Source organism: Osmerus mordax, chromosome 5 (assembly GCF_038355195.1).
Source record: "Osmerus mordax isolate fOsmMor3 chromosome 5, fOsmMor3.pri, whole genome shotgun sequence".
Taxonomy (NCBI): Eukaryota; Metazoa; Chordata; class Actinopteri; order Osmeriformes; family Osmeridae; genus Osmerus; species Osmerus mordax.
Window position 1 is genome coordinate 14,721,537 of NC_090054.1, and position 12,638 is coordinate 14,734,174.

Sequence of the window (12,638 nt, forward strand, 5' to 3'; positions counted from 1 at the left end):
GGATACACAACCAAACGTTTTTCGCTGATGTAAGCTATATGATAGCCTTTCTTTCTGTCTAGCTAAATATAGTTAGCTACCTGGTTTATTTGATATGGATGTACTGGGGAATTTAGAAGTCAGGTAAGAAGCACTTTGTTCCTGGCCAAGCCTATGGAACTAGAACTTGGCATAATGTGTATTTGTTATTCATGAAGCTACTGTATACTACAGTACCAGTACAGTAGCAACCACAAACATAGTTAGTACCAATGTTACTGTACAGTGTTACTGCACTGTACAGTAGCCTGTACTGTAGCTCTACATTCGACAGCCAGATACAGTAGCCGTAGTTATCATGGTTATCAAGGTTTGCAATTAAATTAAAGTATTTTTTCTAGGTGGGCACAGGGATTGACAAATCAAAATGTTGAATTTGTTGACAAGAAAACAGTGTGTTACATCTGTGGGAATTACATCGTTTTCCTGGACATGAAGACCAAAAATCGAAATGTGCTGCAAAGTCCTGGAAGAGGAATAGGTACCGTCACTGCAAATAGCAATTGTAGAACTCTAGCGTTCTCTGAGCAAAGGCTGAATCCCTCCATATTTGTATACAACTACCCAGGACTTGGGTTGAAAAACGAATTAAAGGGTAAGAACTTGTCTTTGTACTGAGGTTTGTAGATACCAGTGGTTAATAGGTTTAGGGCCTAGTCTGCAGAGCTAAACGAATGTGGTTACATTTTCTTCAGGAACAGCCAAACTATCCTACACTTCTATAGCCCTAAGTGATGCTGGTCCATATTTGGCCTGCTGCTCATCACTTCCAGACCACACCATAACAGTATGGTGAGCAAATTACAACTGGAGATATTACAATTCCCTATAGCTATTGAGTTTGTATTCCTTCCAAACATTCTGTTAACAGTCTGTGTGTATTCACTCAACCTGCTCTCTCACTTCTGTATGCTCTATTTTAGGAATTGGGAGACTGGATCTCAAATTTGTAAGCAGTCACAGGCTGTAATGGGTATAACATCTTTGATATTCAACCCTCTGAACTGGCTTCAGATTTGTGCTGTGGGGGCTACATCCCTAACTGTTTGGAATATTGAGAAGAGTGACAACTTTCATATCATGAAACCAGGGTGAGAAAGGTTGGGAAGTTTCTGTGTAGCCTATCTAGTACAACGTTGTACTAGACATCTGTCTAAATCTGATGTATTAAATTGGACCCTTTCTCTATCACATCGAAGTGTGATAGATCTCCCTGCTACTGATGGCACCCTTGTGGAGAGGGAGTCGAACCCCTCTCATGTTCCCAACGGCAAACTCACCTACTTTGGCCCTCAGATGCCTAATACTGCAGTCGCAGGGCTGACAGGAGACAAGGCAGCATGTTTTGTGGTAGGATGCTGCACACCTCCACAATACTAAAAAGGAGGATTCTAGCATATATAGCTTATCATACAAATGAGCAATGGTTCATTGAAATAACATTTCCCTGTGGTGCCTCTGTGTTTCCACAGCCTATGAAGTGGATCAGGAGCAGACTAAGCCCTAGTGCTGTCTGCTGGACAGCTTCTTCAGAACTTTATGTGGGATGTAAGGAAGGTTTTCTCTTGCAGGTCGACCCAGAGTCTCTCTCCATCACTGTCCTGTTCAGCCCCACAGGTACAAGCAAAAGAAAGGGAAACAATGTTAAAAAAAAATGGCTATACAGTACAGTCATGAATAGCCATTTTCGGACCACTATGTAAGACTGTTTTCCCTATTTTAGCTGCTGGAGATGTAACCGATCTAAAAGAGGGAAGCTTTGAAAGCTTTGCTCTACATAAACATGGACTCTTTGTTTCAGGAAAGGTAAACAATTCTGCCTACTTATTCTCTGTAATGTGTGATTACAGCACTTTGACTGATATATTGATATATAGTCGCACTACTGTAACTGTACTCTTGCTGTTTTACAGGAGAGTCTGTTACGCTGCTTGAAAATCAAAGGTGACCACGTTGAGGTCACACAACATTGGAATTTAGATGAACCAGCCTCAACCATCACATTCTCCCCTGACTATGATACACTTATGTTAACATCTCATACTGTGAGTGATTCAGTACATTTGACATGAAAGTGTCCATACATTTCTCTAATTTCCAGGCTGCAATTACTAAACTGCTTTGCACTTTTTTAGGGGCGCATCTACAAGTACGAACCCACAAAGTCAGAGAAGGTGGTTAATGTTCTGGATGTGCTCAGTGGCAACTTTGTGGCGGCAGCTTCGCTGTACACAGAGAGAAACGTCTGTGTGGTTAGTCCAATAATAATGCAATATATTTATACTAACCTCTGTACTACTTATTTGGTCCAGATCATGATGCTGTTGTGTTTGTTTCCTGGGTGCAGTCGGTGAGGGACTCAGGAGAGATGCAAGTTTGGTCTCTAGATGATGGCATTTGCATCGGAACCTTATCTCTTCAAGTAAAGGTTAGAATAATGTGCCAAAAAGCAAACTATTTTGTGTATGATGCATTGTAGAATGTGTTGAATGTCTTGAAATCCTTTTTGCATTGTTTTTTTTGTACAGGTGAGCAGCTTGGCCTGTTGCCCCACAGCACAATACGTTGCCGTGGGAACATTTTCGGGTCACATCCTGTTCATCGAGCTTACCAGGGAGCAGGAGCCTCGCCTGGTCCACAGGGTCCACCTCTACAACGCTCCAGTAGACCACCTAGTGTAAGCCCCCCAATCACCAACAGGAGCTGAGGATCTATTTATATAATGTCATCAGGCCCTCAGGATCTCACTGAGATGTATTTTCTTTGTAAAGCTTTGACCAGGGAGGACATTTCCTCTTCACTGGTGCCTCTGACTCACTAATCTATGTACTGGACTCAAAGCCATCCAAGAAGTTTGAAATCATCGGCTACACAGGTATACTTGCACACAACTTCATGCAGGTTTCTCCAAGCATTGCAGACAGATGTATGCAAGACGGCTCCCTGACAGGCGTCATTGCTGAATGTGTTTGTCCAGGTGTCCACGGGGCGGTGGTCTCCATGTCTACCCAGTACAACCGGGACAGCAAGCAGGTGAGGCTGCTGGTCCTGTGTGCTGGAGAGAAGGACATCAGTCAAGGCTGTGGGGAGGGCAGCCTGCTTACTCTGCTCACACTGCCCGTACAGAAGCTCACAGGTACAGAGAGAGCTGCACAGTCACTCCTTCTACCCGGGGGCCCGAGTTTGGGACATGTTTTCATCATCAATTTCATCATCTTGTATGTCAGTTCAGTCATTATAGAGCCTGTTTCTGTTGCCATTCAGCTCGTTAAAAAAACTAGTTATTATTATGAACTCAGTGGTACTGATGCATGTATGTGTAGTAGTTCTTACGTGCTTTGATGGTTAGCAGAGGGAGCAAAGTGTGCAGACCTACGGGGTTCCCTGTCTGATGACATCGTAAAGAGCTGCACCTACAAGGTCCCTCACTCACTCAGCTCATCAGTCCTGGGGACCAATAAGATCTTTGCTTACTGCCACAAGAAAAAAACTCTGCAGAGATTTCCGATTCCTGAGGTAAAGATCTATGGCAGTTCTCAGCTGACTGAGGTAGGGTGGTTCTGAAGATAGTTTGCCTGGTTTTGGAGAAGTGTTTGTTCATGGAATCTAAAAATGGCCTCCATATTCTCCCAGAGCACTGAGAGGTCACCTGACCAGGAACTGGACCAGATAAGTCCTGATAAGGAGGTGGAAGGTCATCCTCTAGGTCCTGCGTCTGTTCTGCTGTCACCCCACCAGAACTGGCTAGCGTCTGTAGGCAAGGATGGCCTGCTGCGCATTAGGGATATCTCAAGCCTGGTATAGCCTCTCCTACAGTGCACACACAGTAGAAGCTATTCTTATATATTATAGATATTGCCTTTATTTTAGATGATGATTATTCTTTTGTGATGCCATGCGCAGGAGCGGTATGTTCAGATGCAGTGTCATTCTTGTTGGCTGGACGGTATCAGAGCAGTGGCCTTCACCTCTGACAGTCAGACTCTGATCACTGCAGGCCTCAGAGACGGCTCTCTGGTCTGTACCAGGCTCAAGTAAGATATTTTCACTATGTTATCTCAACCTGGACACCAGGGGGCAATTGTATTATCTAAAACTTGACACCAGGGGGCAAAATGTTCAAATTTGAATCTTAAAAAAAGCGAATAGTTCCATAAGTTTTACATTGTTATGATGTTTTTAGGGTTTACACTACTCTTAATGTAACTTACAGTCTACATTTTCTATTCGTACGCAGGTTCAAAACCACTGGAGCTAGCAAAGGCAATGCAGCTACCCAATACAGCCAGTCCATGGCTAAGTCTCTGGAGAGTGTTGTGACATTAGAGAACCCTGTCCTCAGTCAGATGGCTGACTGGAGCTCAGGTGTATTGTCTCCCACTGGCTCAGCTGACCTACTTGAAGTTGAGGTACTCCCAGTTGATTCAATGATGTTACTTTAACCCTGGTGTCTCTCTTAGAACCATTACAGAGATCAGATGTTACAAAGTTGTATCAAATGGGACAATGCCATCCTCTCTGTAGGCCAGTGACAAGAGACAGCCGGTGGATGTAACCGAGCAGGACGAGAGTTACACCAACCTGCCCCTGGCCACAGACTCCACCTGGTTGGACAACAAACTGGAAGCGGTCAGTCACACTCAGACATACTGATACCTTTCCACATCTGGTAGCAGTATGGAATAAAAGCACAGCTCCCAACTTTTAAAACGCAAACAAAATGTTGCGAAATGTTGCTGGCAACTCATATAGGACTTTTATATTGAAAACAGATTAGATGCCTTTTCGATACCTCAAGCAGCTGTGTTGCTCTTGGCAAATTCCTGCTTTATGAAAGCAACACATTGGTCTTATTTATTATATGTGAAAGGATCAGGCACCAAATGATACAGTAGTATGACAGATAAGCATTTCTAAAGAAAATGTTGCCCCAACAGGACTGTTGATAACAGCCAACTGATATGACAGGTGTGATGTGGTATATTGGTTTTCTTGTTCACAATTAGTCTGATATGTAATAAAGACAAGAAGGTGCATGCTATAGTTAACCCTTTCTGTGCATTTCACGTTTTGATTTAGTGAGGTAAGCGACTTGTGAGGTAAGCAGCAAGTGGTTATGTTATTGTGAAACCAATATTGATAACACAGTTCATCTCCATGTCAGTTTGCCAGCAGAAGTACTGTATGAAGCTGTTCAAAAAGTGTACGTTCTAAAAATCACAACACTGTGTAAAAACACACACATTGAAGCAAAACGAGCCCCACTTTTCATGTTTCCAAAGGTCATCAAGGAAGAGAGTCAGCAGTTCTCTGAGACGAAGAAGAAGCTGAGGAAAAGAGTCAAACAGTTGCGAGACACCGTAAGTGAGGCTTAACTACTTCACTACCACAATCCCTCTCCGACCTTGTGATTCTTGCTCCTAACCTCTTGATCTTATGCGCGAGTCCAGATCCAGGGGATGATGCGTGAGAACGAGAGCCTTCCCGACATGGAGCGCCTGGAACCGCAGGAATTCAACCTGGATGTGGAGGAGCAGAAGAGGCTGCAGGCTGAGGGGGAGCAGGAGGTCACCAGGGTAAGACACACACTCACACGTTCACCCACCGTCGGACGTTTCCGACGGTCAAGACATTTGGGTTTTGATTGAACATTTCAGGTCCGAAATGAGATAGAGCTGGAGAACCTTTCCAAATGCTACTTGCGTGATGTCCTCAAGAGAGAGTGTTGGGATTCCATGAAGGTCAAAGGGCAAGCTATCAAGGTAATAAGGACCGTAATTACAACTAACAGAGTTTTTTGAATCACACAAATAAGATAATTGTAGAATGTTTGACAAGAAGGTGAGATAAGTTTATTACTGTTGTCTGTGTACTGTATCTCAGGCCTTCCACTCTGACCACGAGGTGAAGAACTACCCCATGAAGGAGCGCACACAAAAGGAGCTCGAGGAACTTGAAAGGGTGCAGTGTATTAGGAAGATCGAAAACACCGACTGCAATGTGAGTTGTGCGTCCACAGTATCACGTCACGGCAACAGACTGTGCTTCTTAGCACCAAGAATCTTTGTTCATTCAAGACGTTCCTCTCTGTCTACGACCCAGCTCCAACAGGAGATTCTGGAGACGAAGAGCAGGAACCCTGTGGAAAAAGAGGAAGAGGAGGAAGAGGAGGGACACGAGACAGAGAGCGCCGCTCACACAGGAAGTCTGAGCGCTCAATTTGGAGGTTCAAACCCCTTCCTCTACAACCAATTCAGCCTGCACATCAGAGAGCAGAAGATCAACCAGCTAACCCTGCTCCAGGTACGAGGCGACGACACGACTTTTGGCGAGTTCTGACACCAAATGTGTGTATCCATATCCGACCAAAAGATTCCATGTCTGAATCTAACAAACGAGTTGCAGCATTGCCACACCTTCATTTTCTCCACCTGCCTCGTCTTTCTGTCTAGGATGTGATCTACAAAGTAAAGACGGCCTTCAACACCGAGTTTCTGGCGGTGTACAAGCAAAAGGAGCAGGAGATGAACCGCGTGAAGGATAAGAACAGACGTATCGTGGAGATCATGGCTGAGCTGGATCTGAAAGAGAAGCTATGGGAGCCGAGCCTGTCAGACAACGAACGTCCTGAGAGGGCGCTCACTGTACAGGACTCTGAGGTAACATAGCTGCACAACCTCACAATTTGGCCAAGATGTAATTTTAAATATGTCCTTAATTGTGGTGAAATGAACTATAAAATCTTAGAGACTGTGAATGTGGAAGAAAATATAGATAATTTACACGCTTACCTACTGTATTTACCGTAACAGTTTGTATTTCCATCAAACACTTGCATTTGTGCATGTCAGGTGATGATTTACGAGTAGCACATTCCTATGCATTCTAGATTCAAGTAGAGAAGTACCTCTCCCCGGAGCAGAGGGCGATGAATGAGGAGAAAAAAAAGGCAGAGGAACAAAGACGCCTGGCTGCTAAGGTACCGAGTCACACCTTTCTCTTTCAACTCACCCTCACCCATTCTACCTTTCCAACCCAGGATGTTTGGGCCTCGGGTAATAGCTGTTTTTGGGTCTTTTTGTTGTTCGGACTCCAGGTCGACAACATCAGAGACAGAGCTCTGGATGACATGATGGGTGGAGTGCTTGAGCTGAAAAAAGAGGACATCCTGAAAATGGTGCTGTCAACAGGAAATTGTTCTCAGTATTACGGCAGGCAAAATAATACAAAGCAAAGAAACCTGTGGTTTCAAAGTTTGAAACCACAGGTCATGAGAAGGGGCACTGTTGTCCTGACCACATGCTTCTTAACACACAGGAGGTCCCGCCGCCTGAGTTCCTCTTGTCCAAGTCAGACATCCAGTGGACTGAGGAGGAGAAAAAGATCCACAAAGACTATGAGAAAAAAGCAAAGGAGCTGAGCGAGGAAAAGGAGAAATACAGAAAGGTTGGGAGAAATGAGCCCTGCTCTTCAGTCTTCTATCACATATGCAGGACGTTATTCATTGGTCATTGTCAATATAAATATTTGAAAGGGAGGGCATATTTTCATTCCAGACCTTGGAGACTGAAATGAAGAAACTACAGACATCTATCAAAGAAGCCACCCAGGGCTTTGATGATACCTTGACTAAGCTGTTTGAGAGGAAGGTTAAATCTGAGATGGTTATTTACCAGGTGAGACGCACACCCACCATCTCACACACACCCACACACTTATTTCAGTATCATCTTTATTGAAAACATATTTTCTAGGAGGAGCTGAAAATTGCCAACCTTGTTCACTCCCTTCTCATTGAGGAAGAGATGCTCAATCGTGAGAGAGAGCTCAACGTGAAACTAGAAAAGGCTCGAATTTACAAGGTAAAAAAAGGTCTCGCACAGAATGAAGGTTTTTACCATTGCTTTATCTCGGTCGTATTTCATGATGCTCTGTTGGCAGCCGTAATATTACTAATTCAAATAAGATTCTGGGGCGTAGCCCTTAGTCTTTTGATTGACATGTTTTTCAAGAACTGACCTGCGGGGCATTTCAATCTGTCTCCTCTCTGAGAGTGTTTCTCCATTCCCAGTACTTGGCATTCCCATTACTTAACAGCCTTGCATTCCTTTGACAGAATGATATTGGAGAAGAGCTTAACAGACACAAAGAGGATGTGGAGCTCTTCCGTGACTCTTATGACAACGTTGTAGCAGAAGATAAAGTAATATATATGTAGCCAGCACTCCAGATAAGATTATCCTAATATGACCTCTCAATGCTATCTAATAATCACATTCCATATGTCTCCCAAGCTTCTGGATAGGGGATTCAGGAAGGAGTTCATGGATGTGCCAGGTCATGTTGTTGATCATTTGTACAAGCTTTACAAGCGCAGACCCAGGTATAGCAGTTATATGGAATCAATGAGTGAATATTCATTGTCAGTGTGACATTTGCCCTACTTTTGATTGAAATGGAGATGGGCTTTGAGTCAGTGTGTAACAGAGGCTTGTGGCTCCAGGGTCCAGAGGATAAGGACCCAGGCAGAGAACAGCACCAGCCCTTTTAAAGAAAACCTTGGGCCTGAGTCAGGCCGTGCAGCGGCTGAGGGGCTCTGCCAGATGATGAAGGCCATGGAAGAACTGGACACTCCAGAGAACATGCCTGACGGCCTGGACCCCTCTGTGTGGGAGAGGTTCTGCCTAGCCCGCAGAGCCAAGGTGGAAAGTGAACAGCAGGTCATTAGATTAATACATGAATGAACTACAACGTGTATGTATTCCTTCCTGGTTAAACGTTTCTAAGATGAGTGGAAATGTGTGCAGCATGCAAACCTCTGAATGTGGCATGAACAAGGGAAGTTGCTTATAATAACACTGTAACAGTTCTTCATTTCCATCCAAACGTATTTCACCGCACCCATCTTCCACAGGTGAAAATGAAGGCTTTGACTCTAGCTGAAATGCAAGCTTTCCTGCAGAAGAGGATTGATGAGGATGAAAGTGCAAAGATGGAGATAAAAAACCTTATCGACGATGTCAATGGGTGAGAATGCTGTTGTTTATACAATTTACACACACCTTTTTTGATGTAAGCGTAGGCATAAATAACATTTATTAAATCAGCATTTACTATTTTTACTCGTGAGAGATGTATCAGTTATGCTGAGAGTCTAATACTGAGCTCAACTCCCTGGGTTAATGTTTCCTCAGCCTGCGTGAGGAGAAAATGCGTTTCCGTCTGGACATCATGGTCCAGATCCTGATCAAGCAGGGCCAGGTGGAGGTGGAGCCGGGAGACTTCATCGCTGACTACTCCGATTCCCTGCTGCTCCCCAGGAATGTGGTGGAGGACCTCAATGGCACCATCAGGGTAAGGCACATCACACCAGCCTCATATACTGTACACCTCGATTGTTAGTATGTGTCTGAAACTTGATCACTTCACATTGCATCAAGTATAAGGGTTTAACCAGCGTTTCAACATGTTCTTCTTTTCTTTTTACACCTTTTATAATTCACAATATTACTCGGTTTTACTTTTGTGAAATGTTTCCCACTGGCAGGCTTTGGGAGAGCAAAAGATAGCCAAGATGGTGGAGTGTAAGGACTTCCGTAAGGGCATCATTCAGCAAGAGTGGGAACACAAGAGGATGCGGATGCAGATGGAGGACCTGAACACCAAGGCCAGGGACATCCAGATGCTGCGTGTCTCACAGGAGCTACAGGAGGTGGGGCTTGGTGCTGATAGGAACAGGAGCCATCATTCTACAGAGAACTAAACTGAAAAAATTGAATGAAAGGGTCTGAAATGTCACACTGGTAGCTTGTGGCAATTAAACTTCTTATCTCTAATTAAAAGGCTCATTGCAGCAGTTCTAGAAGGTCCTGTTATGTTTCTTTTTTTGTATGGTGTTCAGAAGTCTATATCGACTTAATTTCCATAAGAAGGCAACTTAAAACACCAGTTAAATGAAAATATTGTTCACTTAAAATCCATTGGTAGTGTTTATTTAATGTTGTGATTAAACAGCACATTGTCCTTCGGGACTGTCTTGATTTGAATATACAGTATTGTACACAACCTGTATTAATATTTATATTTTTGCTCTTTCATTCTCTTCAGTATCTCAGTGAGACAGACCATGACAATCGAATGTCAAAAAAGGTTTCAACTTTGGAGAAAACAATAACTTTACAGGAAAAGGTATTTCAAACATTTAAATATTAAATTATTTATTATGTATATACTGTATGTTGGGTGTCTGATTTCCAAAGTGCTCTGCAAAACAGCTATTATGAACAGCTATTATGAAATTCTTATGTTATAGACCCACACAAAGAATGTAGAAAACTGCAAGAAAATAATCAAGCAGCTGAAGAGACAAGTGGCACTGAAGACAGAGAAGAATTCCATTTTGAACCAGCAGCTGGCTGTCATGCAAGTGACTGTGGCTGAAAGAATGCACCTTTATGAGGCTACAGGTACAACAGTGTTTCCCAATGCAACCATCTCACATCCAACGTGTTTGCCATTAGTAGCTGCTGAATCCGATGAGCCATTCTTGTACATGTTTTTCCAGCCATGGAGGAGAACAAGGCAAGCGATGCTGAGGAGCGCTATCAGGACATCATCCAGAGGAAGAAGCTGATGGACCTGGCCAGGCAGCAGGCCGAGGAGCTAGCCATCCTTAGGGCCGAGGTGGAGCGCATGAGAAAGAAAACCTTCCCAGCACTTGCTAACCTCAAACATGAATAACCAAAAGATCAACAGTGCATTATATCATATTCTTTATAAAACAAACCTTTACAACATAGTTCTGTAAACTCTAAATCTGTTCTAACTTTGTTATGTAGCAGCATGAAATAAAACATTAAACAATGTGTTTACTTTCATAAATATTTTGGAGTGAGTAAAAATTCTCATGAAACAAACAGTGTGAATATAGCGTTATCATCCAAGAAGAGGAATGAACAGATAACCTAATAGTCAATTGAACAGTATGAACAAAGTCAATGTACTCATGCATCCCTGAAATCGTCCTCTGTCCGGTCAAACTGCAGTATGCTATCCTCCAATCCAAAAAGGTCTATGAGCTGAGCTAGACTCGCTTTCTTCCCATCAACCGGTAGATCCGTCTGGAGCTCATACATTGCAGACTGACAACAGCTTCGCCATTTGCCGATCAGTCGTGTCAGTTGGGTCAGGTCATTCTGGAAAAGAGAATAAAGAAGAAACTTAGCCTTTAAACTCATACCAAACCCAGATATTTTAAAACATATTGACAAGAACTGTATTTAAATTGCAGCTACCTTGCTTCTATACATTTTCACCATCTTGAGTCTACGGAGAGTCTCTGCCCTTTCCTTCACTTCTGTTTTTAGTTGGTGTATTAATCTGAGTGGGTCTCCAGGCGTGGGTCGCTGTGACTCAGGCATACTACTGGTAATATCGTTTTCTCCGAGAATACTTATGTTTGCCCCTATGTGAACATCTTGTGACTCTTCTATGCCAACATGTACGTGCTTGTCTTGTCCAACATCATTTTTGTCGTCATCTTCGATATGAAGGCGTTTGGCCACAGACATGGGCGAGGTGAAAGAGCGCCTGGACCTTTTCAATCTTGCCTTTAGTGAAGCACTCAGCTGCTGCTTGGGCTAAACGTGGACAAAGGTAATCCCAAAAATTATAAAACATCTGACCGGGCTAACCCAACAGGGCTTCAAACTTTTAAATCAATTATTCGAATTTGGTAGTTTAGCGCTGCTCATTCGTTTTCAAGTGACAAATCATACAATTAGTGTAAAATCAGGTGAGGGTCATCTACAGATTAACTCCTGTCTCGTCTTGAAATAATACCTTTTGTCTAGCTAATTGATTCTTTACCTTTCCCATGCTGACCTCACATGGACTTGACTCTTCTTCATAGCAAGGCGTACCATAGACGGACTTCCATTTGGCTGTCTTGGGTGTTGTCTCCATTATGAATGAAACGTTTGACTAATATAGCTATGCAGGCATATTAGTATTAGTGCCAACTAGCTCCCTGTCGGTCTCGGGAGACTCAAGTAAATGATAGAAAAGTCAAATAGCTGGCTCGAACACTGTATTCACAGTTTCGTGTGAACAGCAGTCTACTGTATCTTACCATCTACGTAAATGTACTCGGCAAAACATTTGTCCGTTTTTTCAGTGTCGACCTATCTGTAAATTTAACATGTATCCCGACTTGTTTTGTTTAGTGCTAACCTAGCTTTGTGACTTTCTTTGAATTTGACTCTTTTCTTCTTCTTCTATCGATTCTGGTTTGCGGGTCGCATCTAACTGAAAGGTGCTTACACCGCCACCTACTGGGCTGGAGTATATGACTAGTCAGGCCTACCATTATCAGCTACATAATCCAGTGGTTTTGATAAACCTAAGCAACGCCCTCCACACCCATTCTTCACCACGCCTGTATGAGCTGGCACCCAATATGCATAAAATATGTATTTATTTAGTCAGCTAATTATTATATTGTTTGGTTGTTGGCTGAATTAGATACTTATGTTGTAAAGTAACATCAAAATCACACATCTAAATTATGACAACGTTTTAAGTTCACTTAGCCTGTATAA

The 12,638-nt window shown here is 43.1% G+C and overlaps 2 protein-coding genes across 2 annotated transcripts; one reads left to right on the forward strand and one right to left on the reverse strand.

Moving 5' to 3' along the window:
• The first annotated feature begins 94 nt into the window (after window positions 1-94).
• cfap43 (cilia and flagella associated protein 43) lies at window positions 95-10,805 on the forward strand. Its single transcript, XM_067236267.1, has 38 exons — window positions 95-123; window positions 381-634; window positions 735-831; window positions 963-1,130; window positions 1,239-1,389; window positions 1,512-1,656; window positions 1,763-1,845; window positions 1,953-2,084; window positions 2,175-2,291; window positions 2,387-2,467; window positions 2,568-2,716; window positions 2,811-2,914; window positions 3,017-3,175; window positions 3,392-3,555; window positions 3,673-3,837; window positions 3,943-4,073; window positions 4,277-4,448; window positions 4,564-4,668; window positions 5,322-5,399; window positions 5,490-5,615; window positions 5,697-5,801; window positions 5,923-6,039; window positions 6,142-6,342; window positions 6,492-6,698; window positions 6,929-7,018; window positions 7,136-7,216; window positions 7,357-7,485; window positions 7,596-7,715; window positions 7,794-7,901; window positions 8,156-8,242; window positions 8,334-8,422; window positions 8,543-8,759; window positions 8,954-9,066; window positions 9,234-9,393; window positions 9,587-9,751; window positions 10,147-10,227; window positions 10,352-10,505; window positions 10,604-10,805. The coding sequence occupies exons 1-38, from the start codon at window positions 95-97 to the stop codon at window positions 10,777-10,779; spliced, it is 5,010 nt and encodes a 1,669-aa protein (XP_067092368.1). The 3' UTR covers window positions 10,780-10,805.
• A 34-nt stretch (window positions 10,806-10,839) lies between these two features.
• Window positions 10,840-12,290, reverse strand: sfr1 (SWI5-dependent homologous recombination repair protein 1). Its single transcript, XM_067236268.1, has 3 exons — window positions 11,908-12,290; window positions 11,334-11,678; window positions 10,840-11,234 (listed from the first exon to the last, which is right to left on the reverse strand). The coding sequence occupies exons 1-3, from the start codon at window positions 12,001-12,003 to the stop codon at window positions 11,043-11,045; spliced, it is 633 nt and encodes a 210-aa protein (XP_067092369.1). The 5' UTR covers window positions 12,004-12,290; the 3' UTR covers window positions 10,840-11,042.
• Window positions 12,291-12,638: the final 348 nt, after the last annotated feature.